The 26,998-nt window shown below is 39.6% G+C and overlaps 5 protein-coding genes across 6 annotated transcripts in view; 4 read left to right on the top strand and 1 right to left on the bottom strand.

Annotated features, from left to right (window-relative positions):
- Window positions 1-26,998, bottom strand: part of LOC134826226 (FYVE, RhoGEF and PH domain-containing protein 4-like) — a 434,713-nt gene that overhangs the window by 147,047 nt on the left and 260,668 nt on the right. The window lies entirely within an intron of this gene.
- LOC134826554 (diacylglycerol lipase-beta-like) overlaps window positions 1-26,998 on the top strand; it is a 54,266-nt gene that overhangs the window by 19,889 nt on the left and 7,379 nt on the right. For both annotated transcript variants that reach the window (XM_063838954.1, XM_063838953.1), the window contains 4 exons: window positions 19,883-19,966; window positions 20,368-20,517; window positions 22,089-22,216; window positions 22,511-22,652. In XM_063838954.1, the coding sequence (XP_063695024.1) occupies window positions 19,883-19,966; window positions 20,368-20,517; window positions 22,089-22,216; window positions 22,511-22,652 (504 nt within the window). The remainder of the gene's footprint in view (window positions 1-19,882; window positions 19,967-20,367; window positions 20,518-22,088; window positions 22,217-22,510; window positions 22,653-26,998) is intronic.
- On the top strand, window positions 827-2,035 carry LOC134811983 (probable G-protein coupled receptor 174). The gene has a single exon (XM_063819151.1). The coding sequence runs from the start codon at window positions 827-829 to the stop codon at window positions 2,033-2,035; it is 1,209 nt and encodes a 402-aa protein (XP_063675221.1).
- On the top strand, window positions 3,959-7,122 carry LOC134826555 (uncharacterized). Its single transcript, XM_063838955.1, has 3 exons — window positions 3,959-6,177; window positions 6,300-6,371; window positions 6,541-7,122. Exons 1-3 carry the CDS (start codon window positions 4,208-4,210, stop codon window positions 6,779-6,781), a joined length of 2,283 nt encoding a protein of 760 aa, XP_063695025.1. The 5' UTR covers window positions 3,959-4,207; the 3' UTR covers window positions 6,782-7,122.
- LOC134811984 (uncharacterized) lies at window positions 9,573-12,093 on the top strand. The gene is made up of 4 exons (XM_063819152.1): window positions 9,573-9,608; window positions 9,756-9,988; window positions 10,377-11,674; window positions 11,824-12,093. Exons 1-4 carry the CDS (start codon window positions 9,573-9,575, stop codon window positions 12,057-12,059), a joined length of 1,803 nt encoding a protein of 600 aa, XP_063675222.1. The 3' UTR covers window positions 12,060-12,093.

Here is a 26,998-nt window from a genome sequence, read left to right on the forward strand (position 1 = left end):
CGCTTAACCACCGTTGTGCAGACCGGACGTGATCTGATACGAACCAGAAAGTGGAACAAGAACTGCTCTTAGTAATCACAATGTATATGTTAAACTTTATCCAATTTAATTTTAATTTAATTTAATTTCGAAGTAACAAAGAGGAAAATATAACTTTTTATAGCTAATCGATTTTGTTATATTAGCAGTGCTAGGTCTATCTTATAGGTACAGTTTCTAGTAGTAGTAGTACCGCCGTACTGTCCAAAGTAAAGTGGGTGTCATGTGATCCGCCGTACCGTCCAACCTTTTTGGAAACTACCGCTGTACCGTCCTCCGCTGTACCGTCCTCCGCTGTACCGTCCTCCGCTGTACCGTCCACCGCCGCAGTGACTTCCGCCGCAGCGTCCTATACCCATATCTTTATCTAAGTACCCAGTTGCTTGCCTCAGCTCGTCTGTAATATGTCGCTATAGTTGTTTAAGATATCTTTTCATGATAATTTGCTTTGAATAGTACATATCATATTAGCTTTTGGTGGTCGGCTTTTTGGTGCCGAGGCTTAATTGATCTGCCCTTTTGTTACTAAAAATGTATTAGAAAATCATTAAGGCAAACTTCCAGGAAATGCATTATTGGCTGCAATTGCTGCGGCAGTTAAAATAAGATATCAATTCATTAAAATATCTAAATAAATCACTCCTATTTTAATTAGATAGGAGCGAGTTGCCATAACTGTTGCTTGTTCAAATCGTTAAAATAAATATTATGATATATCGAGATATCGAGATTTACCCAGTTTACCAGTTGTCGAACTTGTAGTTCTAACTAACCACCCTACTAGGAAATGCTAAACGACTCCGTGTACAGCACACCCTCCCGCCCCACCCCACCCCACCAAAACAACTACACCCGCTCAGAAACCGAACTCTTCATCCTCACCGTCTGGACATCATGGTCCCTGGCTTCTGCTCTTATTGGCAACACTGTCATCTTAGTTGGGATCTACTCTCGTGCCTTCAGAATTGATAAACTGTCCCTGCTGACTATCAAGAACTTGGCTGTGTCTGATATCTATTTTAACTTGATATGGGTGTTACCCACTTTAATAACGTTACTGAATGGTAACAAGTGGGTGTTAGGGCCGGGGATCTGTAACTTTACCACTTACATGCAGTATCCTCCAGCTATAGCCACCATTTTCTTTATCACCCTCATATCTGTTAACAAGTGGATGAGATGTCAGTTCCCCCTAAAAACACTGGACATCACCACCAGAACTGCTTACAAACTAACAATCTTTATCTGGGGGTTCTCATTCCTGCACCCTACTGCTTACTTCGTATCAAACCTGATAAAAACAGACGACCCCAGATACATGGAGCTGGATCTGTACAAAGGAAGTTGTGATTATCATCACGGGTTAGATCTAGCTGTGTACTGGAGCGGGGTAGATCTGACCTGCTCTCTGGTCTGCTGTATGACACCTAGTGGTATATTGCTGGCTTCTAACGCTGCTATACTCTACATTGTCAAGAAGAAGGGACGGGGAAATGTCAGAGTTTCCAACCTACTGATGATAGTGTGTCTGACGTGCATGTTCTTTATCTCCTACATGCCCTACACTGTCAAGTATCTCATGCCCTTTTTAGTGAGTGATCCTCATATCCTCCCTGATGGGTTTGTTGTCATGACGTACTTCATGCTCTACATAAACTCCTGGGCCAATGTCTTTATATATTACTTTACTAACACTTCTTTTAAGAAGTTTGTGTTGCGTTTGATTAAATGTGGGGAGCCGTCCCGGAAGATAACGAACAGCTCAATGAGGATTATGGAGAAGAGCCGGCTAGCACATGTAGATAGGCTCAGACAAGTTCAGCTGCGGAAAGGGTCGCCTAGAACTGAAAACGGGCGTCTGATCAGTGTGATTGTGATGCCCACGGAGATATGTGCCGAGCCAGTGGTACTGGAAACATGTGAATTAACTCCACTTGAGGAGAGGGTAACGGAGGATAATCATGTTCTGACTGATTGTGAAGAAGCAAATGTGTGATGCTGACATTATGCATATTTCTGTAATTTGTTTTGTACATTTTAGATCTAATAATTAATTAGATAAACTCTTCGAATATAGAATATTCGTTTTATAAATGTTTATTTCTTGTCCCACATATAAGCGGTAGCAGCATTAAATATTTGCTTAATTCACACTGCGCTATAAAAACAGTGATCAGCTTCATTTGCAGATGCACATTAATGAAGCAACTCATTGCAACTAAAAGCATTGTTAATTTAACCTGCTACCTTCCTGGTCATGTGTACTGTTCTGATTTCATCAGAATAGCTAATAAGTGTTACTTACATGACAATAGATATGTGTAACCTGTCGGACTGTCATAATATGTCCATTCATTAAGGTAATGCTCTACAGTTAATAGTATACAACTGATATATTGGTGTCCAATGTTAAAAATAATTCCATTTGCCCCGCTAAATATAACATATATTTTCTGAATAGACAGAAAGTGATGTTAGAATGATCTTGCTAATAATGTCTGGAATAATTGTTGCAGGTATGAATAAAAATATCCTGTACTCAAATTAATTAATTACCTACTATTGTGATTTTAAAGTGGCGAGGTATTATTCCTACTTAGCACTACGAATAAAGAAACAATGTGAATACAATATAAATGTGTGTGTGTGAACTGTGATGACGTTGTATTTCCTTCTTTAGTCTTTGTGTTGACTCACAATATGTTTCACCCAAATATGATATGTACTGTGTACTGTTCGCTTGTTATCAAAACTATACAATACATTTAGCTTTGACGCCTGGTCACCGCGGAGTATTGAGGTTCAAGTTATAATTATCCAAATTGTTCAGCGAGTAGGAATTTCACATGGGCACTGCCTTGTAACCCACCCCCCCCCCCCCCCCCATCCTCCCTCCCCTCCCCTTCCCACTCTCTGCACTTCTACGTCTGAATTACTCTCGGAATGATGGAGACCCACCCGACTTACCATCGGACAGCTCGAGGATAATCCGCAAATTTCTGTTATGGCGCGAAATTTTGCAACGTGAAGAGTGAGCAGCATCATGTTTAGTTTCGCCAATGTTGGTGACATAATCATGTTCCACAATACCCGTTCACTGGGAAAGTGGGCGTCTTTAATAATCCAGAGACATGAAGCTGTAGTGGAAGGTTGTATCGTTACAGGAGCACGCGATCGCCCTATCAAATCGTGAAAGGTAGTATACTGTTTTCAACCAAATATACGCGCGCGCTGTTTTCACATACTAACGTGTTCTGCGCGCATTATGTCTAGCTGCGATCTGCTAAGCTAGGCCAGCTAGCTGCACGTACTCGATTCCGGCCCGACTGTACGGACATAACTCTCCCGAAAGTTTTATTGCAAAATCACAGGGAAATTATCTTTGTTCTCATGGTTAGCAGTTAAAAAGTTGTGCATATTCTGTAGGTAAAGCTTTGTGAATTGTGTCTCTGTTATATCTACAGTTTGACTCGCAACTCATGATGTTACCATACATGTTTGATGTTACATGGCGAGATCTCCATCCAAAAGGATTAGTGTTACCAGGTGTTGTGGACCTCACGTCACAGGTAAATTTCTCGGTCACAAGAGATTAACAAATGTAGACTTACTACAGTTCTTGTTTGAATCTTAATACATAGCTTTGAGCTTTCCCGTTTGAGCGATTAGAGGGAAAACTTCGACAAGTTTGCACCCGTTTTCGATCATCGAAATTCGATGCTCCAATACATTCTCTTATTCTTAACGAAACTTGCACATAGCATTTCGACGAGATTGTCCACTAAATTTACTAATTCAGTCACGCTTATCAAACACAGTACACACACTGCATATCTGGTTACAATACATATAACACAGTAAATTATCTAAGGAACTTGTGCTTTTTATAGATGTTTCATTTTCTAATAGTTGACATTACAACGTTCCCACCAGTGCTGTGTCATCGATACCTGAAGAAGGGCATGAACTATGGTAATATATAACGCGAGCTGAGAAAAGTCCCTTTATTTGTTACTTGAGTAGGATTTTACTGCACCACAACCATTAATGTGTGCGGCGGCGGCAGTCACAGGGAAGCGAAACTCGAAATACGGAAAACATGTTGCTCATGTAATGATATATCGTGTTGTTCAGTAACTCGTTAGTTTCTTGGGAGCAGAGTTTTGGAATGAGGAGTTTTCTTGTTTTGGTATTGTTTTTTGTGTCGTTTGAAAATGTAAAAGGTTGCCCGAATATTTGCTCATTTTTGTACAGCAATTCCAACGCAGACTGGGAGAATCACTCTAGCATAGCAGACACCTATTTTATTGTTGAAGGGATTGCATCAGGCAGTGTAACAGGAATAATCACGGCCCGCTTCGAAACCTTTACACCAGATTACGGCAAAACATTTGATTTCCTGAGGTTTCACAATGACAATACTAAAAAAGAAGACAACCAATCGCTTTTTTTCAAGATTATTCCCGGAAAAAATGGTGTTGTCAGCGGAAAGAAAGGCAGTCCTATCGGGACGAAGTCGCTTAGTTTCGAGATCGTGAAGAGTATTCAAATATCAGATTTAGATGCAAATTTCTACAAAATATTCATGGGTTATCCGGGTAACGCTGAGAGCTTGGAATACAATTACGGAACTGATACAAATTGGAAAACGTTAAAAGATGTGCGTCTCAGAGACACAGTAAAGATAAAGAATGGTGGAAGATGTACTGTATACAAGTACATATCAGTCTGCTCTGATTCCACACCAAGACATTGTGGTGAACAACGTCTTGTAACAGAAAAGGTTACCCTCGGCTCTCCACACATTCTCACCTGTACCGGCTCTGGAGCTCCTTATCTTGATGTGATGTGGACCAGAGATAAGGCAACGGTTCCAGTTTGGTCAAGTACCTACGACAACACAACAGCAGATCACCAGATCAGCTCTAAGGTAGAGATAGATAATATCACCTTGGACCATCTCGGAGAATGGATTTGCACCATCCGTAACAAAAACTTCGGTGACAGTGTCAATAAGAAATACGTCCTACAGTACTCCAACCCAGTAATTCTCCTTGACTCACCAAATCTAGAATACTACAAAGACAATGAAAACGACACAGAGTTTGAGTGGACGGTTGAAGGGTGGCCATTAGAGCAAGTTAAACTAGAATGCGGAAATGAGAACATTTCAGTGAAAAAAAACGATACTGGCTATAGAACCTTTATACCTCCCCGAGTTGGATTTAAAATCATTCTAAGAAACGAGACCGTAATAAACTGTGTCCTAAAAGATGGAAATAAAGTCCTAAATACTCGTAACATCACCAGAGTTGGATACAACTGCACAGAGGGAGAAGGTGGTGTTGGTAAAGATTGTGAAGAGTGTGAACCAGGACAAACTAGTGTGGCTGGAGTTGGAGAGTGTTTCGCTGGCAACAGTTCCTGTACAGAAGGAAACTGGGGAATTGACGGAATTTGCAATCCATGTCCTGACAACCAGACTAGTTCCTATCATGCGGTTAAACCGCAAGAATGCTTCACACCTGCACCTGAACCTACTGTACCGCCTGCACCAGACAAGAACCTTATTGCTCCTATAGCCGGTGGTGCTGGTGGATTTGTAGCTGTCTTGATAATGACTGCTGTTCTTTGTCTGATCCTCCGCAGAAAGAAACCAAAAGAACTCTTAGTCGGTCAACCTCTTCAGCCTAGATTTACAGGAACTGCGGAAATCAATGCGGTCTACTCTGACGATCCAGTTCAAAGAACCATTCCAAGACTTCTAAGTGATCTGGATGATTCTGAATGTACTTACGCTAATATGAACGAGACGCTCACCCGGAACAACTGTAAAAGTAAAGACAAGGAGAACACGTCTCAACAGTTTAATTCGACTGATAGATCCTTAATGGAGATGACCGCTATGGCCAGCAGATCTTTAGAAGTGGAAGAAGACACACCGTATGCTAATTTAGACGAAGTGAAAAGAGTGCATTCGACTGACAAAGACGAAAAAGGGGAAGAAAGTACGCTCGCTCGTCTAGAAAGACCAGAAACTGGGAAGAGAGCCAACCGGTCAGGGAAGATGTCGTCAAAAAATGGCGGGGACGGACTGAAGGAAGATCCTCTTTATGCTGTTATCATAAAAGAAGAAGGGTAAAAGTTTAAATAAATTTGTTAATTTCAATGTTCTATTTTAATAGTTTGATTTAGCCAATATCGCACAATAATTTTGGAAACTCGTATATGTCTTTAAATTCCAACTGATCCTACTTCAGGAACCCTAAAGCTTATCCTAACATACGAGTCGGTAAAACAGGAAATGACAACGGCCAGTTCAAGGCAAACAGGTAATTAGAGGGCAAATATAAGCGAACCAATTCCTAAACTTGGTTTTATTATTACAGTTGAGATCTACTACTAATCAAAGCTCTTTATTTTATATAAGAGATTTGACGAATGGGCCAATTCATTTTCTTTCTGTATTTTTTTAAAGTTACAACTTATTCTTATTTCAAGGAATATGCCAATAGAAGAAGAAGATGACACTTATGCCTGCGTAGAGCTTTCTGATTCCTCTAAACTGAGAACCATACCAACAGTTCCAGTTGAAGATGAAGATGACACTTACGCCTGCGTGGAACTATCTGACTCCTCTAAACTGAGAACCAAACCAACAGTTCCAGTTACCAACAACGAGAGAGCAGAATACTCCACGATGTCAGAGCTTCAACGTCAGAAGTCATACGAAAAGGATTGAGTGGAAATAGAAAGCGAATACAAATAACGTATGGATGAACAAACTTTGATAAAATCGCACGAAATTCATCATAGCAGTGTGAAATTAATAATTTAGTATTTTACAACTTCCTGCCTTCATACAGGCCCGGGACGTCTTTATATCAGGGACGTTTTTTTGTAAATTTAATTTCACCCATTTAGTTTCTCAATCTCTGTTTTAAAGACTGCGGCAATTTTTCCCTCGTTATATTTTCCGCTATTTCTGTTAATGTGTTCTTGTTCAGCATAAAATGGTCTTATTGTATTATAATTTGTTTACTCTGATAATGAAAGCCTCGACTATCATCAATGAGGATTTAATTTGAATTTCGAAACCTTTGTCTACGTTTTATAGGGTGTAAACCTGTATATATTCCAGTGATTTTAATTACTATTTCTTGATTAACAATATTTTGCTCATATCATAATTTTGTAACATCTGTTAGAAAATTACAGTTAAATAAATGTGATTGCACTTCCAACTGTTTGTTTTCTGCATACACTCTAATTTTAATCCATAAAACGACTTGTAATATTGACCCAATAGAAGTTAGATTTTTTCAAATAAATTTTGAATGAAAAGTTGCATTGGACCTATTCACAACTTCTCTTAGGGGTCGTTTACATATTACATAATCAGTTTTACACATGGCTATTGTTTCAAAATTACACTAGCGTAATCATTTGGAAACCCACCCCCTCGGCTGATTACATAATACTAGCAGGAACCCGTAAAGCCCTAAAATGGTGTCAAGACCCAAGAGACTAAAATAATTATTACCTATCTAATTCGCACCACTAATTTTGACACCACTTGGGGGTCCAAATTTTGGGCTCTAAAACTCCTATTTCTTGGCCAATTTTTTTTCATGCTGATTTGGAGGCATTAAAGCATTTGGTCCAGTCAAAAAAGTTTCAGTTGTATATCTTTTACGGTTTTTGCGGAAAGTCGCGTTAAAGTTGATGCCGTGGTGTCAGTAAAATGGTATGGATCCATATATATTTATCGTCTCACTTTATATATAGTAAGATGTGAACGACTCCTAATATAAACAAAAAATAGAAGTGATATTAGTCATAATGTTAATTAAACCGCAGCTTTCAAGCTCAACCTATGCTATATACAGATACAAACATAAACTCTGTGTAGAGGTAACATCCAGCACTATATGCATTATATGCATATAGTACTGGACGCTACTTCTAGACAGAGTTTATGTTTGTATCTAATTTCCTATTCACTGCCTAGCGCTCAAAAACTGCTATCATTAATTTCTTCCTAGAAGAAGACACTCGCTTCCTTTCGAACGTAAGCAGGGCGGTCAAGCTCAATTCTCCAAAATAGATATGAATTCTTAAATTGGTATTCCTAATTCCTAATTTTTGTAGATAGATATCCCCTTCCACATTGTATCATCAAATCCTGAAGAAGGACATGAAATATAGGATAAATCTCTTTATTTGTTACTTGAGTATGATTTTACTGCGCCACCTCAATTATTTATACTAGCAGAAACCCGTCTAACCCTAAAGCGGTGTCAAGATAAAATAATATTTATTTATGTTGTGATTTTGACAGCACTTGGGGGTCCAAATTTCGGGATCTAAAGTTCTTATTCCTTGACCAATTTTTATTTCTTCATACTGGTCAAAAAGAAATAAAAACATTCAACCCAACCAAAAAAGGTTTGATGGTATATCTCTCACCACACGGTTTTCTCGAAAAGTTGTGTTAAAGTTGATGTCGTGGTGTCAGTAAAATGGTAACAGATATGTATATATTTAAAGTCACTATTGTGACGGTACATTAGAACTAGACAGAAACAAAGTTTGAAGGGCCTGAACGGAACACCTCGGTTTCAGTTCCTTGTTTAACACTGCCGTACAGCAAGGACATCCACCGGGTTCTCCAAGGATGGGCACATAGCTCACTCCACACTATGTTCTGTCAAATGTTGCTTATATACCAAGGATCTACAGGAAATATTTCCTTGTAAGTTTTAGAGGGCGATCTGTGAACAGACAACTACCTCATTCCCAACTATAGGAACTAGAATTCCTATACTATCCCAACGAGCTACACCAAGCATAGTTTCAGATATATCGTCTCGCTTTATATATAATAAGATGTGCAGCTGTATGTAGCAGGGAAACGAAATTCGAAATACAAAAACTAGTATACTCATGATATATTGTTGCTTGCTAGTTTCTGGGAGCAGAGTTTTGTAATGAGGAGTGTACTTGTTTTAATATTGTTTTTCGCGTCGCTTGAAAAGGTAAAAGCTTGCTCGAATGTTTGGTAATTTTTGTACAGCAATCCTAAGTCAGACTGGGATAAGCACTCTAGCATAGCAAAAACTGGTTTCATTGTCCCTGTTACACCCGGCAATGTAACAGGAATCATCACTGCCCGCTTCGAAACCTTCACTGATATTTACGACGAGCCAGGGAAAGACAGGAAATGGGATTTCTTGAGGTTTCTTAATGACGATTCTGATGGTGAACAAAACAAGTCACTTTTTTTTCTTCACCAATGCAATCTCGAAAGTGAAGGTTATATTAGGGAAAGAGGAATGACCTAGCAACCACGGGAACCTCGCTAACTAACAAGATCGTGAAGAGTATTCAAATATCAGATATAAATACAAATTATTACAAAATATTCATCGGTCACCCTGGTAACGCTGAGAGCTTGGACTACAAGTACGAAAGTAGTACAGATTGGGCAAACTTCCAACATGTGCGTCTCAAGGATACTGTGAAGATAAAGAATGGTGGACGATGTACTGTGTACAAGTTCATATCAGGTTGCTCTGATTCCACACCAAGAATTTGTGATGAACAACTTGTTACAGAAAATGTTACCCTCGGCTCTCCCCACACTCTCACCTGTACCGGCTCCGGAGCTCCTTATCTTGATGTGATGTGGACCAGAGATAAGGCAACGGTTCCAGTTTGGACAAGCACCTACGACAACACAAGTCACAACAGCAGATCACCAGATCAGATCTAAGGTAGAGATAGATAATATCACATTGGACCATCTCGGAGAATGGATTTGCACCATCAGTAACAAAAACTTTGCTGACAGTGTCAATAAGACATACGTCCTACAGTACACCAACCCAGTAACTCTCCTCGACTCACCAAATCTAGAATACTACAAAGACAATGGAAACGACACAGAGTTTGAGTGGACGGTTGAAGGGTGGCCATTAGAGCAAGTTAAACTAGAATGCGGAAATGAGAACATTTCCGTGAAAAAAAAACAATACTGGCTATGAAGGCATGAACTATGGTAATATATAACGCGAGCTGAGAAAAGTCCCTTTATTTGTTACTTGAGTAGGGTTTTACTGCACCACAACCATTAGTATGTGCAGCGGCGGTGGTCGCAGGGAAGCGAAACTCGAAATACGGAAAATATGTTGCTCATGATATATCGTGTTGTTCAGTAACCCGTTAGTTTCTTGGGAGCAAAGTTTTGGAATGAGGAGTTTTCTTGTTTTGGTATTGTTTTTTGTGTGGTTTGAAAATGTAAAAGGTTGCCCGAATATTTGCTCATTTTTGTACAGCAATTCCAACGCAGACTGGGAGAATCACTCTAGCATAGCAGACACCTATTTCATTGTTGAAGGGATTGCATCAGGCAGTGTAACAGGAATCATCACGGCCCGCTTCGAAACCTTTACTCCTGATTACGGCAAAACATTTGATTTCCTGAGGTTTCACAATGACAATACTGAAAAAGAAGACAACCAATCACTTTTTTTCAAGATTATTCCCGGAAAAAATGGTGTTGTCAGCGGAAAGAAAGGCAGTCCTATCGGGACGAAGTCGCTTAGTTTCGAGATCGTGAAGAGTATTCAAATATCAGATTTAGATGCAAATGTCTACAAAATATTCATGGGTCATCCTGGTAACGCTGAGAGCTTGGAATACAATTACGGAACTGATACAAATTGGAAAACGTTAAAAGATGTGCGTCTCAAGGATACTGTGAAGATAAGGTGTGGGGGACGATGTACTGTATACAAGTACATATCAGTCTGCTCTGATTCCACACCAAGACTTTGTGGTGAACAACTTGTAACAGAAAATGTTACCCTCGGCTCTCCCCACACTCTCACCTGCACCGGCTCCGGAGCTCCTTATCTTGATGTGATGTGGACCAGAGATAAGGCAACGGTTCCAGTTTGGACAAGCACCTACGACAACACAACAGCAGATCACCAGATCAGCTCTAAGGTAGAGATAGATAATATCACCTTGGACCATCTCGGAGAATGGATTTGCACCATCCGTAACAAAAACTTCGGTGACAGTGTCAATAAGACATACGTCCTACAGTACACCAACCCAGTAACTCTCCTCGACTCACCAAATCTAGAATACTACAAAAACAATGGTACAGTCACAGAGTTTGAGTGGACGGTTAAAGGGTGGCCACTAAAACAGGTGACTCTGGATTGTGGAAATGAGAACATTTCTGTGACAAGAAACGAGACTGGTTATACCACCTCCATACCACCCCGGATCGGATTCAACATTACTCTGAGCAACGAAAATGTGGTAAACTGTGTCCTAAAAGATGGAAATAAAGTCCTAAATACTCGTAACATCACCAGAGTTGGATACAACTGCACAGAAGGAGAAGGTGGTGTTGGTAAAGATTGTGAGGTGTGTGAACCAGGAGAAACTAGTGCGACTGGAGTGGGAGAGTGTTTCTCTGGTAAAAGCTGCTGTACAGAAGGAAACTGGGGAATTGAAGGAACCTGCTACCCATGTCCTGACAACCAGACTAGTTCCTATCATGCGGTTAAACCGCAAGAATGCTTCACACCTGCACCTGAACCAACTGTGCCAGACTCAGGTTACTGTTAAATTAATATTTTACATGTAAAATTGGGCTCCATGATTTTGCGAAATCACATCAGTTTTAATTTCTACAAGCCGTTCTCATTTAACAACATCTAAATATAATTCCATGAACTTGCAGAATAACAAAAACTAAACCGTCAGGTTACAAAACAACTATGTTGGTTGGATGGGGTCTAGCGGCTGTGTTCTTCATCACTACGGTACTACTCTCAATAGCTTCTACACGGAAATTCGTACTCAGAAAATGCTTTAATGTTTACTCTGAAAATGAATATATTGAAAACGTCATCACACAACCACCCTCACTGTCTTCTACTGGAGTGCCTAACGAAACTATCTACAACAACCATGAACTTTACGAGATGAAACCTAATTAAACTCTCCTAAGTCACTTTATTCTTATCAGCCGTAATAATGGCATAATGGATGACACTTTAATTTTAGACATTATTCATGTTGATATTTTTAGGACGACACATCCAATGGTCATACTACCAAACGAACTTGTAACTCTTAATTTGGGTTCTCTTTATCTCGTGTTGTCAAGTGAATAAGTTAACGACATTCTTTATTCTTGTGTGAAATATGATGTGATCCAATACGGGAAAGTAAGCAATTTGATACTGAGTAGAGCGTATGTAATTGTAGTTGTACATTTATTCTCTCAGGCGCGCCACCTCTCAGCCACCACTCGTAGGTGGGAAATCCACTGTTATACATAATGATGATTGTAAATGTAAATAAGAGTTTGTTTCTGATTTCTTTAATTATTTTTCATTCCAATTGTATTCTTTGTTAGTTGTCACTCATCAAACTAAACTATTACTTAATTCTGCATTCTGCATCTATACTAATAATCCCAATAAATCTGTGGATGTGTGGGTGTGTGGGTGGTAGGTGGTGGGTGGTGGGTGTGTACGTTTGTAATTTCCTAACGGTTTTATCAAGAAAACTGTAAGAGTTACTGTTGGACTTTCATGTTTGGAATTCCAGGATTGGAAAGATGAGGTCTCCCGGATCTTCACCAATCGCCTTAACTTCCTCTCCTCCTCCCCTAATAACTTCACTCCCTACAATTCCATTCTACAAAGGGATGATGTTAAATCTTATCTCGACAGTCTTTCTTCTTCTTTTATTATTTGCTCCGTAGATAAAGCTTCAAATAATTATGTTTTTGTCTGCAAGAAGTTTTATCTTTTAACCCTTCTCAACGAACTTGGCTACGATCTCACTTCTCTAGAGTGTCGTGGCAATTCTACTTATCATCCGGTTAACTCTGTAGAGGATGATATTATTCAGGAACATGTGAACTTCATTAAAGATAGCTTTAATATTCGTGTTTCTGAGGACAACCTTTGTCTACCGAGAATCTTTTGGATTCCTAAACTTCACAAGAATCCTTATAAGTCTAGATTTATAGCTGGGGCCAGTAAATGTACCACTAAGCAGATATCAGTTGTAGTCAACAAAGGGGTGGCAGACAACTGAACCCAATTGAACCTAGTTCCCACGCAGTTAACAGGCACCCAATCAGCTTAATTGGGTGACCAATCAGCTTAAATCCCAAAACGACAACTGAACCTAGGTCATATCACAACTCCACCCCGGTAAAATATTAATACATTATACAATATACATGCTACATGAAGATTGAAGAGGTCTCCTCCTAGTCGTCGGAGTGGTCTGCATCACACACATCTCTTCTACGGTGTTCCACTAGTGTTAGAGCTAACTGTTTTACTGCGTCTCTGCTGATGTTATCGACACCTGTCAGCCGCATCCTCGAGAACGCAGGCCATCCAGCCTTTACAGAGTCGTCCTCTCAGTCTCTTCCCATAGTTTGGTTTCTAATCCAGTAAAAAATTTGGAAACTGTGTCTCTGGCATTCTGACAACGTGTCCGTCTAGCTTTGAAATTTAGCCTTGTAGATACGGATCTTGATGGGCGTTCTTATAGTTCCACTGTTTCATGTCTTCCAAAGCTGATGGAACGCACCATTAGCACGCTGGATACTTGGCTCATGTTACTCGCCAGAATTGTCCAACAATCACGAGCAGATAAGTCCGGATCTGCCAACCACTCCGAAGCACCAACCTCAACAGACCGAAATTATAGCACTAGAAACCAAGCAGCAGCTAAACTAGAACGGTATTTGGAAACCTGTTAAACTGTTAGTGATTTCTAGTGACGATTGGGTTCAGTTGTCGTTTCAAAGTTAATTAGGTAGTCTGATTGGGTTTATAATTATTTTCCCAAGCTACCCTGTCTAGGAAAAGTCCAAATTGGGTTCAGTTGTCCGGTAGCCCAACAAAGCTTTAAAAGTTTTAAAAGAATACTTTTCCAAATACTGCAACTCTATCTACAACAATACTGGAATTAACTGCGACTGGAGCATTAACAGCTCTAAACAGTTCCTGGAAAGGCTGCCTAGACTAGAGATTTTTAATATGCAGGTATACGACTTTACCACTCTGTATACCAATCTAGACCTTCAGGTTGTACAGTCACTGCTTTTCGAGCTAATAGATCTCCTCTTTAGTAATACGAATAAATTTATTTGTGTTTCTCTGTATAAGAACAACAATTTTTTCTCTAAAAAGGAATATAACGGATACTTATGTTTTTCTGCTGATAAACTCAAAACAGCTATTACATTTATTCTGTTTAACACTTTTGTTTGTTTTGGGGATCAGATTTTAAGACAAACGAAAGGCATTCCCATGGGAGGGAATTCTAGTAGCCAGTTCGCTGATCTTTCGCTAGGGAAGTGTGAATTCAACTACATGACACGCCTAATCAAAGAAAAGAAGTTCGGTCTCGCTAAGCTCCTCTCAAGAAACTGCAGATATGTCGACGACCTCAACACCATGAACTATTTGCATTTCTCTAACCTAATCAGGTCCATTTATCCACCTGACCTGCTTATGGAGAGGAGTGGTGACGACAATAAGTCCGTAAACTATCTCGACATCAACATCTCGATGAATAACTCCGGACACGTCGCCACCAAGCTTTACAACAAACTTGATGACTTCAACTTTCCTGTGGTCATGTACACCTTTCCTAACAGTAATATTTCCTCTTCTGTTGGTTATAATGTTTTTTACGGTCAGGTCCTTCGTTACTCTTCCATTATCTCTGACCTTGATTCTTTTCTGTGTTCTACCAACACCCTTTATAGGACACTTCTTTCAAGATGTTATAATGACAGACTCCTGAAGAGTAAATTCAGAAAGCTTCTGAAAGACCGACCTAGTATTCTATACAAATACAGTATACTTGATGTCAGCGACATCCTTGACATCACATTTAACGTGAACAGGTGATCACTGACGAGTGATTGCTAGGGGGTCTTGGCACATTAAACCGGTACAGGTATTAAACCCCCGAAACCGGTGTGCCAAGTCATCTGCTGATGATGTTCACATAACATTATTTCCTCTCTCCTTTATTCCTTCCGTCTTTTCTTAAACTTACAGTTCAGTTACTTTATTTCACCAGGTCTACCTAAGGATCAATTATTCTTTGGTGGGGTTTCACTTCTGGTATTGGCTTCATTCCCGTTCCTTTTCCTTATTCTTTATACTTATTTTTTATATAGTTTAATGAGAATGGGATAGTTATTCTGACGAAGCCAATAAGAAAATATTTGTTAAATCGGCCGTTGGTAAGTGGTTTAATTGATTGGTTTTGTAACCCAAATGTGATACTAAAGTGTCTCACTTTATCTCTCACACTCACTCTCTCAGTCTCTCTCTCCCCATTTACAGGTCCCCTAATTACTGCTTTGTACATAATTAGGTAAATTGGCAGTGGAGCCTATTAAGTATTACTATTGGATACGTATTGCGTGTTGGGCGCTCAGAATTAAATTTTCTCTAATGGGACCGGTTTCAACTGAGTAAGTTCATACTTTTGCACAATTGTAACCTTAGCACTGTTTATACTTTTGCAATTCAACTGCGATAGTGAAGTCCTGGCCGTAGGCACGGGTTACACTAGTAATACAATAATCCTCCTACCATCAATATGATATCTGAGTTAAGACTTTCTTCTAACTATATGCTAATAGTTGAGGTATAAAGATATTATGTGCCAATAGCCAGCGTAACAGCACCCCTCCTATACTTACCTTATCCGATAATACCTATTGCCGAACAAGTTACCTGAAACACAAATGCCTTGGGCTCCACTCTCAGTGAACTGACCTGATGTACAGATGGGCGGGTCCCCGGAAAACTCCCTCTCTCCTGAACACACCACCACATCTCCCCCACTGTTGATAAAACCAGGACTGCAGTTCACAGTTACTATTGTACTGTGTTGTATTGGGAACTTGGTGGGAGTTGTCACGTGATGCCACGTGCTCGGCAGTCCTGTGCAGTCTGAAACATATGTATATTGGATTGTATTCGAAACCGCTGCGTCGTGAAGATTAATTAATCTAAACTTAACCCAAGCAGTTGCCAACTCAATAACAGATCAATTAAGGAATCATACCTGGTATCTTGGTACCAAAACATGACTTGTAAGCTGTTGACCAGCCAGACCGGGACGTGATGTCTGTGACTGTTACTCTAAAACACTCCCTGTAGGCCCAGTGAACTGGGCTTATAGCCACTGCTAGACAACGTTCTTCTTCATTACACCAACTTATACAGTCGTCATTGTTGACTAGTTCTTTCTGTCCGATTTTGTTAGAGTCATCGAAGCTACCCGTGTTACTTTGCCAGCAACCTGGACCAGAGGGAAAGGGTTTTAATTCTTGGTGCTTCGTTAAATCTGATAAGCGGCAATCATTCATCACGATAAGTTTAGTTATGTATTCAAAATCATTCAAAATTAGATTAGGGTTAAGAATGAAATTTGAGATCTTACTTTGTGTTGCTGAGTGCAGTAAGCACACAGTGAAAACGATAGCAAGCTTCATGGCCGAACAGTGAACATTAAGCTGAAATCAATTACAAGGATTAAGACCGATCTCGACTCGGTTTTCTTTTCCGGTTCAGTGCGTACGATTAATAGATGTATTATATATCATGTAACCAATAACGAGTTTTGTTACATTTACATTAACTAATGTACATGTACTATCATAAACTTTAAAGTATTTCGATATTACAAAAATAGCACAAAACCCTAAAATAACCCTACAAAATCAACCCTAAAATTATTGAGGTCGAAGTAAGGTAAAAATTCAAACAACAAAACCATATTTAAAAACTACGTTTACTACTAATACATAATTAATGTACAAAATTAGAGTTCAACAAGAAGTGCTGACAATCTTTTATCCTAATTTATACGGTTTAGATTAAATTACTGAATATTATTCTCGTCCGTCTCGGACAAGCGACAACCTTCTACGTAACTCTTCAACAAATGGTCATCTAATTTTGAAGCGGTCCTTTTTGTTCGTGTATTGTAAAGAGTAGACTTCGTTAGTTGTCAAGTCAGAATTGCGTGAGTCACGTGACATTTGGACCTATTTTTATTGGCCTATAGCCAACAGATGGTCTAGATTTTGTTGCAGTTTAAGACAAGGTTTAGTTTAATTCAATAAAGTTAATATGAGAGAGCAAGTGAGTGTGACGTGAAGATGAAGAGTGTTGGTAGGTTCCTGATACCTACAAACCCATAGACGTACCACTATAATGACTTGCGATAATCAGTAGTCAATGACCTACTAATGCTACTAATGTTATTAATATATTAGTATTGTTAGGATGGAATGTACTCATCAGTTTCTCTTGTGAATCGCTTAACTGGTCAATATAGGACTGATGAGCTACTGTTTTCCTGGCTAGACATCATGCCTTATAGTTATACAAATTACAATATACACTATGTTTTATTTACGGGAGGGGATATTTTATGCAAATGTTCCAGGTTTGTGACCAATCATTACTGATAATTATCCGTCCGACCTTGTCTCAAACCCAATAACATAACAACATTTAAACACAGTTTAAAGCAGACTGGTAAAAACACGAAACATGTTCAAAATCAGTTACTATTAATTAGGTAGCAATAAGCTCGTAAAACAAGAATATCGATATGTGTTATGCCAGGCAACAATCCTACCTCTCCCCTAGTATCAAGTGTAAATCACGTTTTTATGAGTCACACCGTCACGGGGTCTGGATAGTCACTACCCGGTACCGAGCACAGACTGTGCTCTAAATCAAATATCTGGACGATAATGATCAATTACTAATTAGTTCTGTGTCTAATGGATAATAGATGTATCGGTAATAAAGAGTTCTCATTCTTCTACTGGTAAAAGGCTTGAATTTTAAAAGATTGCGCCAATACGTACATTTTATTTCGTAAGGGCTACTAGAAAGCCTTATGTCACAGGAAGGAGCTAACCGCATTCTTAGATAATCTATTCAAATTTTACAGACCCAAAAAAATTCATCAAAACCAAAATATGGCCGATTAAACGCACTGAACGCACTGATCACACCATCTCTGGTAGTGATGCCACACAGAGCACACCATCTCTGGTAGTGATGCCACACAGAGCACACCATCTCTGGTAGTGATGCCACACAGAGCACACCATCTCTGGTAGTGATACCACACAGAGCACACCATCTCTGGTAGTGATGCCACACAGAGCGGCAACACTGAACCATGGTAAGAAGGAGTATGTCCTGAGATAAAAAGGCTTACCGGCTAGACTTTGTGACTATGAATGATTCAAAATGTTGAAAGCTTCACACGAGCGTGGCTCTATCAATCAATTATGTAGATTTATCATTGTCATCCGGGCACAACTCAGAGAACCAGCCGACTCTAAATTAACCCTAAGTCTGCATTATTCTCTGTAGTTCACAAGAAACCGCTCTAAGTGGCAACTTCTAAACGGTTATCTAGGTAGTTTCCGTTCCATTGCCCTCGTGTCCTATGACATTAGAACATTAGTTATGAGGCTGCAGTGCACCTATTTGCGCTCTCGTGATAATAGCAATAACAGCACTTTATAATACAAGATATCTCGGCTTCAGAAGAAGCTAAATGCTCAACTTGGACATTTAAATTTTCAAAATGATCACATTGAGTCGGGTAGAGCATAATGTCAAAGTTCTCAGTCATTAGTCCTCGGATCGCTGAGTTATTAGGCCAAAAACCATTTTTACACTGTCGCGTGTTGCGACTACAGCACTTCCAATCAAAATAACTCGGTTTCTGATTGGAGTTAAGAGCTTAAATCGGGCAGTAAAATGATCATACTGAGTACAGTGGGGTTAAGCCTAGTTTCAACGTCCTCAGGCATCAAGCTGTCAAGTTAATAGACCAAAAGCTTGCAAATAGACCAAAAGCTTGTAAATTTCACCATCTAGAAAAGCCAGTTTTTGTCAAAGCAACAGCTCCAAGTTGGCGTTTTCAATAATGCAACACGAGAAATCTCGCTGTTAGGGTAGGCGAGGCTATGATATTATTATGCTAATCCCCTGGGGCTCTTAGTATAATAAGTGTGGGATAATAAGCGTAAAGAGGGCAGCCAGGAATCTTCATTGCCTTCAAACCTTTTGTTTCACACATTTTCTGGCCTCACGAGTTCTTTGATTAGCCTAGAACACCAGATAATTTTCAACAATTTGGTGACTCGTATACGGTTCTTACAACCACTCTGAATATTAAACGCTTTCAAGCTCCTGTATGTCACTTATCTTGGAGGGGTGCCAGTAGGCCACCAATCCGTGACATGTGTAGTTATAGATAATATTGGTTCTAAGTTTAGATATGTGAAACTGCTTGTTCCTACGATTATAAGACGCACCCTGTGATTCAGATTCCTAACATACCGTATCAAATAGTTAATACAGACTGCTGAATCTCTAGTTTGTCTAAATCATGGCCACCCACAGGGTCAGTATTCCCCAGTTTACAATCATTATTCTGCGGACATGGTCTATTATAAGCCAACTGATAATTACCCGAAAGCCGAGTTAAGATGAGCTTGAATCTTCAGAAAACGAGTATGGTTTTCTGATAGCATGTAAATTGCGCTGTTCGTGCGTGCTGAGTGAAAATGAGTGTGGTTTGTTAGTTGTTTTTGTACTGTGGAGTGAAGAGTGACAAGTATAATCCAAACTTATTATAATATGTTGATTTAATCTAATAATTTAGATAAATTTACAACCATGATCAACTCCAAATAAAATAAACAATTAACACGTGTATATTACAGATCTACAGCCCAGCGTTCTACGTAGCTGTGGACCACAACAGACAAGTTATCATAGTAACAATCAGAGGGACCCTCTCACTGCAGGTTAGCTGGTGTTTTAAACCTATTATTGATTGCCATTTTCGGCAATTTTTTGACCAATTATGACTAAACATATTTTACATATTTTGTCAGATTCATTAGCATATTCCGTTTTTCACTGAGTAATGACAGACATTCTCATTCGTCACAGTTTAAAACCACATTTGCTGGCCAGGTAATGGTCAATGAGTTATGATCAGAGTTTTTCAGCCGGTGGTTTTGCCCCGGCACTTTGACACAGTTAATCCTGTGCCCCAGTAGGTAAGGTTTCGGGTAAGAGTAAAGATTTGTTTTTACCTTTATTGGGGCACGAGGTTCTTGCGCAGAACATAGTGGACTGTATGATCCTATATATCCTATAAATCCTATACATAATGTATGTATAATCCTGAATTTCTCCCCAGGATGTTATCACAGACATGGTATGTGAACCACAGGACATACCAGGAAATCCCGGACTACTAGCACACAGGGGAATGGTGTTATCTGCTTCCAACATTATAACTATTCTAGAGACTGATAGGGTTCTGGAGAAAGCTTTCAGTTTGTATCCGGTAAGTTGTGAGATGTAAGTTGTACACATACTGCCAACTTTAACTTTTAGTACTGATAGTTTTCCACTCAGTTGTTTGCAATATGTACTTCCTGAACATCAGGATTCAGGAAGTACATATTGCTTCAAATTTTTTGGATCAGGGTGTCTTCCACGAACAGTTTATGGTGTACTTAAGCATGACTTAAGTACAAATTTAAGTACAACCCTTCGTTTGTCGTCCACGAACTGAGTCTTAAGTACAAATTTTTGCTTAAGTCGCATGATTTAAGTTCCTACTTAAATATTTAAGTACGACTTTGGGAGTTAAACTTAGCGTGCACTTAAAGTTGCGTTAGCCTCCATATATGGTGCGTGTTGGAAGCGTAATTGTAATCGATACTTACTTAAGCCCCAAATTTACTTAAGAGTGGACTTAAATCAGGCAGATTTAAGTAAAAAGTTAAGACCAGTCCAAACCGCACTTAAGCTGTACTTAAGTCGAACTTAAATGTAAAATCGGATTTTGTGATCACTAAAATAGTGATTGAGGAACAGCAAACAGTTTCGAGGGTTTTAAAAACATATAAACCGTAAATTTTGAGTGTTTTTCAATAAGCTGAAGGGCTTAGTAACAGTTATCTTCAGTCATTATTTAGATGAACGAATCAATGACACATGTGTTCTAGCTTCCTGTCCCAATTTCAGAGCCTCAATTTTCACTGATGTCCTCGCAATGTCTGTATCTACTATCTACAGGGTAGTCCATATTCCTAGATCTGCAGTAATTATGCAGGAGTAGGACCATACAACTAAATATGATATTACATGCGGTACAATATTGCACCACCTGTCTTCTTGCAGAGACACCTAAACCTCGATTTCAGGACACCAATGGCCCTTTCTACAGTACATCTGCACTTTTTGTGTGCAACATTGTACCGTTTCTCTTTCGGAGTGAGATTTTCTTCAAGCAGTGGAACCATCATGATTTCTCGCTGGCCGTACCCCGAATCACCAAGAAGCTAACCCTTATTATAGTTTGGCCCTTGGCTCTTGACAAAATCTTCGATCAAGGTCTTAACCCCACTTAATTTCCAAATGGCTGAATCATGGATACTACCGGGCCAACGCACAACAGCGTCAGAAATTGCTCATTGATGTCACATATAACATGACAGTTGATAGCATGTCCCTCTTCCAAATAACTGGAAATGACATAATCAATAATACTAATAGAACCTGCCGCCTGGGTGTGCTCAATTTGGTTCCTACTTGCTATCACACCATTGGTTAGTGTGACCTGCGTTACCTCAGTCACGTGACAGTTAAGTACTCTGCATGATACCCGTTCGTGGACGACAGGTTTGTCCTAAATTTGTGTTTGCTTAAGTGTCTCTAGTTTCGTGGACAGCAGAAATTGTCGTACTTAAGCTAAGTGCGAACTTAGCTTAAGTTCAAAAGAGTTAAGTACAAGTTTCGTGGAGGAGGCCCAGCGCAAACTGGTATAGTAATTCTACCTCTCTCTAAATATGCTAAATATGCTAAATATGCTAAATATGCTAAATATGCTAAATATTCTAAATATGCCAGGAGTTCCAGCTGCTGGTACTAGGACACTCCCTGGGAGCGGGAGCTGCGACCCTGCTCAGTTTCATGCTCAGAGACCGCTACCCCACTCTCCGGTGTTTTGCATACGGTCCGCCCGGTGGACTTCTCAGGTAACAGGGCTCCTTTGTGAGGGGGTAATTGTTCTGGTCTCCTGGTTATTATTGTGGGAGTAATGTTCTGTGATCACAGTGCGCGCTATTGTCATCTTATATAGATGTGGGATCATGTGGGCACTGGTTTTGTAAAACTGGATGTCGGTGTCCTTGGCTCTGATATTGATTATAATTATTGACTGCCCTAATTTGAGTAATTCTCGTATCTCACGGTTATCTCCACTGGGGATATCATGAGTTATGTTATAAGATTATAGAGTGACATATCTTTGAAATATTAAAACTGTTCAGCGAAGAAGCAGCGGAAGAGTCTAAGAAGTTTGTGGTATCGACTGTGGTTAACAAGGAGTTTGCAACCAGGCTCAGTATAAATAGCATCGTGCAACTCAGAGACAGCGTTCTCTCTGCTATTCAGATCAACCATAGATCCAAGGTGGGCTTTTTAATGGTTGAGATTTTATTTTGAATTTAAGGAGAGATTTTCTGCGGGTTGGACTTGAATCATAAAAACGCTTATATAATTTGATTCATAAAGACAAATAGAATTAAACAAATACTGTACCATAAATAATCTCAATCATGCAAACATGCTTTCGTCACCTTACTCTAAAATACATAAAGATCAATCATTTTAAAATTGGGGAAAATTTAAACATTATCAATCTTAAGGTTGGAAGTTGGATCGCCCTAGAAGCAACGCTCGAATTTCCAAATTATCCCAAATAACCAACTTCATAGTTGCTACGGAAAGCTGACTTTCTGACAAGCTAACCGACTGACTAGCTTACTAAAATTTAGTTAATCAACTTATTAGCTAATTAGCTACCGTACAAACTACAACTCCACGTCATCCGCATCATTGGATCTGAGTTTCTGATAGACAGGTCTATCACTGCCTGAACCGGTGGTACCACCCTTTCCAGCGTCTAATCCCAAACAGTCTGATAGTTCTAATGACACCGTATTGTAATGGTGACACTCGTTTGTTATTCTGTGAACACGGGAGTATTGAACTGGCGGCTGGAAGCTGGGTGGTGCTGGCGGCGAGAACGGGTTCTTCTTCGCTTTGTTTAGCTTTCTCTTGAGACTCCTTGCTAAGTTGAAGAAGAATATATTAGAGATAATGGATGAGAGCAGCATGGCTGAGAGGACGCCCAGGATTAACAGAAGTAGGTTCATATCAACCTTCTCCTCTTCTTGGTATGACCCGTCCTCTGCCTCTTCATCGTCTGATACTGAGTTGTTATAGTTTATACTGGTTGTAATAACGGAGCTACTGGTGGAGAACTCCGTCTTAATTCCACAAGTACAGGAACATCTTATTGTCTTGGCGTCCATCTGCCAGATAAAGTCCGGTACGTTTATTTCTGTGGTTCCCGTTGCCATGGCAACTGTTCCTTTAGAACCCGCTGAAATTGTCATGTTACACTTCACTACACTCAGATCATTAGACACGACTGAGCATTTTGAGCTTTCAGTTTTCTGGAATCTGAATACCAGTTTTGGGGGGTCTATGTAGTTGATACTCTGGGTGATGCAATCAGCAGAAGGCTGAGCTGAATACACGCTGAACTCTGTTTGTGGTAGCAGCGTAAATGTCTCAGAGACCTTGTTCGTGGTCCTGGTGAGCTCATGTGTCGTGGCCTGGAGACGCTGACCACACTCGGTCGCCTCGCCCCGCCACAACCTCACCTCCCTCCCTGCTACCACCGTCACCACCAGTCCCAAACACTCCACCTCTGAACCTACCTCCAGGTCCATGCTCCTAGCGTTGGTTACCTGCTCATCGTGTGGGAATTTTATGGGAGTCAGCCCGCTCTTACACTTCCACTCAGGGAGTGGGTGCTGGTCTGAGCTGAAGATTTGCTTAAACTGGGCACTGAGAGGGTCGTTGTAGCTCTCCGAGGGGAGTCTGACTATGATGAAGTAAGGAGGCTCGGTTAGTACTATTTTTGTTATGACGAGAAGACACAAGGTTATCGTAAGAGCTTGCATCAATTTATCATCTGATTGATAAATATGTTAAGGGAAACACTTAATAAAACAAAATGAGTTCAGAAGTAAAGAAGCAAGATCAAGTAAAATAGATCGGGAATGAACTTTGACCTTACAAACTACCAATAGATAGATCCGAATATAAATACTCAACTATATTCCCGACCGGTATAATGGGAGCTATACAAATCTAAACGATCAGGGTAAGTCTAAGAGAGCGAATATACGTACAATAAGTTATACGGAACTATTAGAGACTGCGTACTGTAATCCATTACAGAGACCATTCTCCGCTCTATCGATCAAACATCCAGGATAAACAAAGAACCGATATAAAGAAAGTATTCAAACAGGAGGATGATAATAATAAGTACTCTAACAGTAGTGATATATATATTGTAATGATATATGACCTCTTTAAACGTTGTCCCAGCAGACCGACGCTGTACCTGTCCGACATAACAAAACGCTAGCTCTAATTTTATGCTGCTTTTATTGTTTGACCTCTGCTAATCGATCTCGTGTGAGAACTGAGAGTTGTGAGAAATAAGACAGTGTTTTGAAACAAAAGCAGCTCTGAAAAGGAGCTGTTCGTTTAATGGCTTTGACTGTTCTACGCGGTATTGTGCAATACAGTTTACGTGTTTAAGTATCGGTAACTAAGATAACATAATCAGCCCCATTACGAGGTCCTTATATTTAAATTATTCTAATCGAAGCAAAACGAATTTCTAAAAAATGAGAGTCTGAATGAGCACGTAGAACATATCACGGGCAGAGAGAAGAAAGAGCCTAACTTTTATTGCAGCGCGTTGTATAATAGGGACCTATAATGGCACCTGGGATCGCATTGTTTGCCCCCTATTTGGTTCGCTGGCCGGTAAGTAAAGCTTTTGTTGGTGCTATTTGATCGGTGAACCACCATTTGTACTGATGAGCTTGATCGATTAATCTGAAAAGAAAGGGCTCTGCGTGAGGGTGTTAAATGAGAGCTATCTGGTCATGTGCCGCATTACTCGCAGTACAATGAATTGAGAGTGAGGATTGGGAGGCGCCTGATAGGGGAGCGCTTTAGTCTTATTATATCCCAACTAAACGTAATGATCCGACTTGATGCACATCAAACCTCTGCCTTCATCACTGTTTCGGATGTTACAAGTTTGATAAGTCATGCTAGCCTCGTTTGGCACGACTAAGAGTCACCTCATCAGATTCTGTATACTGGCCAATAATAGCGCACCAAGACAGGCATATTAATATAGCTGATATATAGCTTTATACTTTTATAGTTATACTGTTTTGAGTGAAATTCCATCGTGACTCAATAACAATTAGTGGCTTTAATTAGGAAGACTAGAGGTACTGGTGTGAACGGTTAGGACGGTTCGTTAATATTACTTTACGCATTAACATTCCATGAGTTTAGGCTTTAGGCATATAATATAGTCAGAAACAGCTGCCACCATATAATATAATATAGCATGATTTAGGCTTAAAACCAAACAGTAATTGAACTGAAACAGCCGTAAAATGAAGTGGAAAACCGACCATAAAAAAAATTACCAGAAAGAAATTCACACCAGGGCGAGGAATACTGCATAAAATAAACGAGCTTTTCAATACCAATTATAACGAGGCTGTGTGCTGTGTGCCCAACAACGTGCTGTAACAGAAAAACTTAAAAATTTGCGGCATGCTCCAACTCCTGACAAACAATTATTATTATTGGACTTTATTCCTACCCTAGCTCCGAATCCCTTACTCTTGATATTCCATGATCTTTATTTAATTAACTAAGTAATTAACTAAGCAATTAACTAAGTAATTAACTAAGTAATTAACTAAGTAATTAACTAAGTAATTAACTAAGTAATTAACTAAGTAATTAACTAAGTAATTAACTAAGTAATTAACTAAGTAATTAACTAAGTAATTAACTATTTAATTAACTAAGTAATAGATGTGGATACTGGCGGGGAGGTGATAATTGTTTGTTTACATTAATAGTGAGCACATGTTAAGCAGGCTGAGGAGGTGATCATTGTTTGTTTACATTTTAGGTCGAGCACATGTTAAGCAGGCTGATGAGGTGATACATATTTTGTATTATAGAAGGCTTGTAACACTTGTAACGCCTTCTTGTTACCCCCCTTTGAGGGCCCCAAATTATTTTCTGAACGAAAGCTCAAAAATAACCGAGAAATCGACCTTCTTATTAACTCATTTTGATGACCGTTTCTAACCTAAAATTGCACGAAAAATCGATTTAGCTAGGTTTCAGAACCTATAAACACTTCCTTATCCCTCAAAATTGATGTTTTATAGTTTAGAATGCGAGCAACAAGCAACATATATTTTGATCCTTCGGTTCTACTGCAGCTCTTGACCTAGGGCTGAAACCGAAAGATCGAGGCAATCCTCACCTTAACTGATCGAACTTGAGCGAAGAGCAGAGTACGACAAAACACAGCAGGTAAGTCATTTTGGTGACTGTTCCTCACCTGTACAACGTTGCACGAGAAATCGATTTAAGTTGGTTTTACAGCCCAATAACGCTTCCCTATTCCTAAAATTTTTGTGTTACTCAAACAAAGAACATGATGATTCTGCAACGAAAGAACAAGGAGATCATCTCGTTAACAACTTGAACAGGTTCTATCACAATTTTCAGAGCAGAGCACGATAGCAAAGTCAAAAGAAACAAAATAAAGGTAGGTAACCAACACAATGATATAACAATCACAATAACAACTGAATTAAATTTATTCGGACGACGGGCAGCCC

This window comes from Bolinopsis microptera, chromosome 2 (genome assembly GCF_026151205.1).
Source record: "Bolinopsis microptera isolate Bmic1 chromosome 2, MBARI_Bmic_1.0, whole genome shotgun sequence".
Lineage (NCBI taxonomy): Eukaryota > Metazoa > Ctenophora > Tentaculata > Lobata > Bolinopsidae > Bolinopsis > Bolinopsis microptera.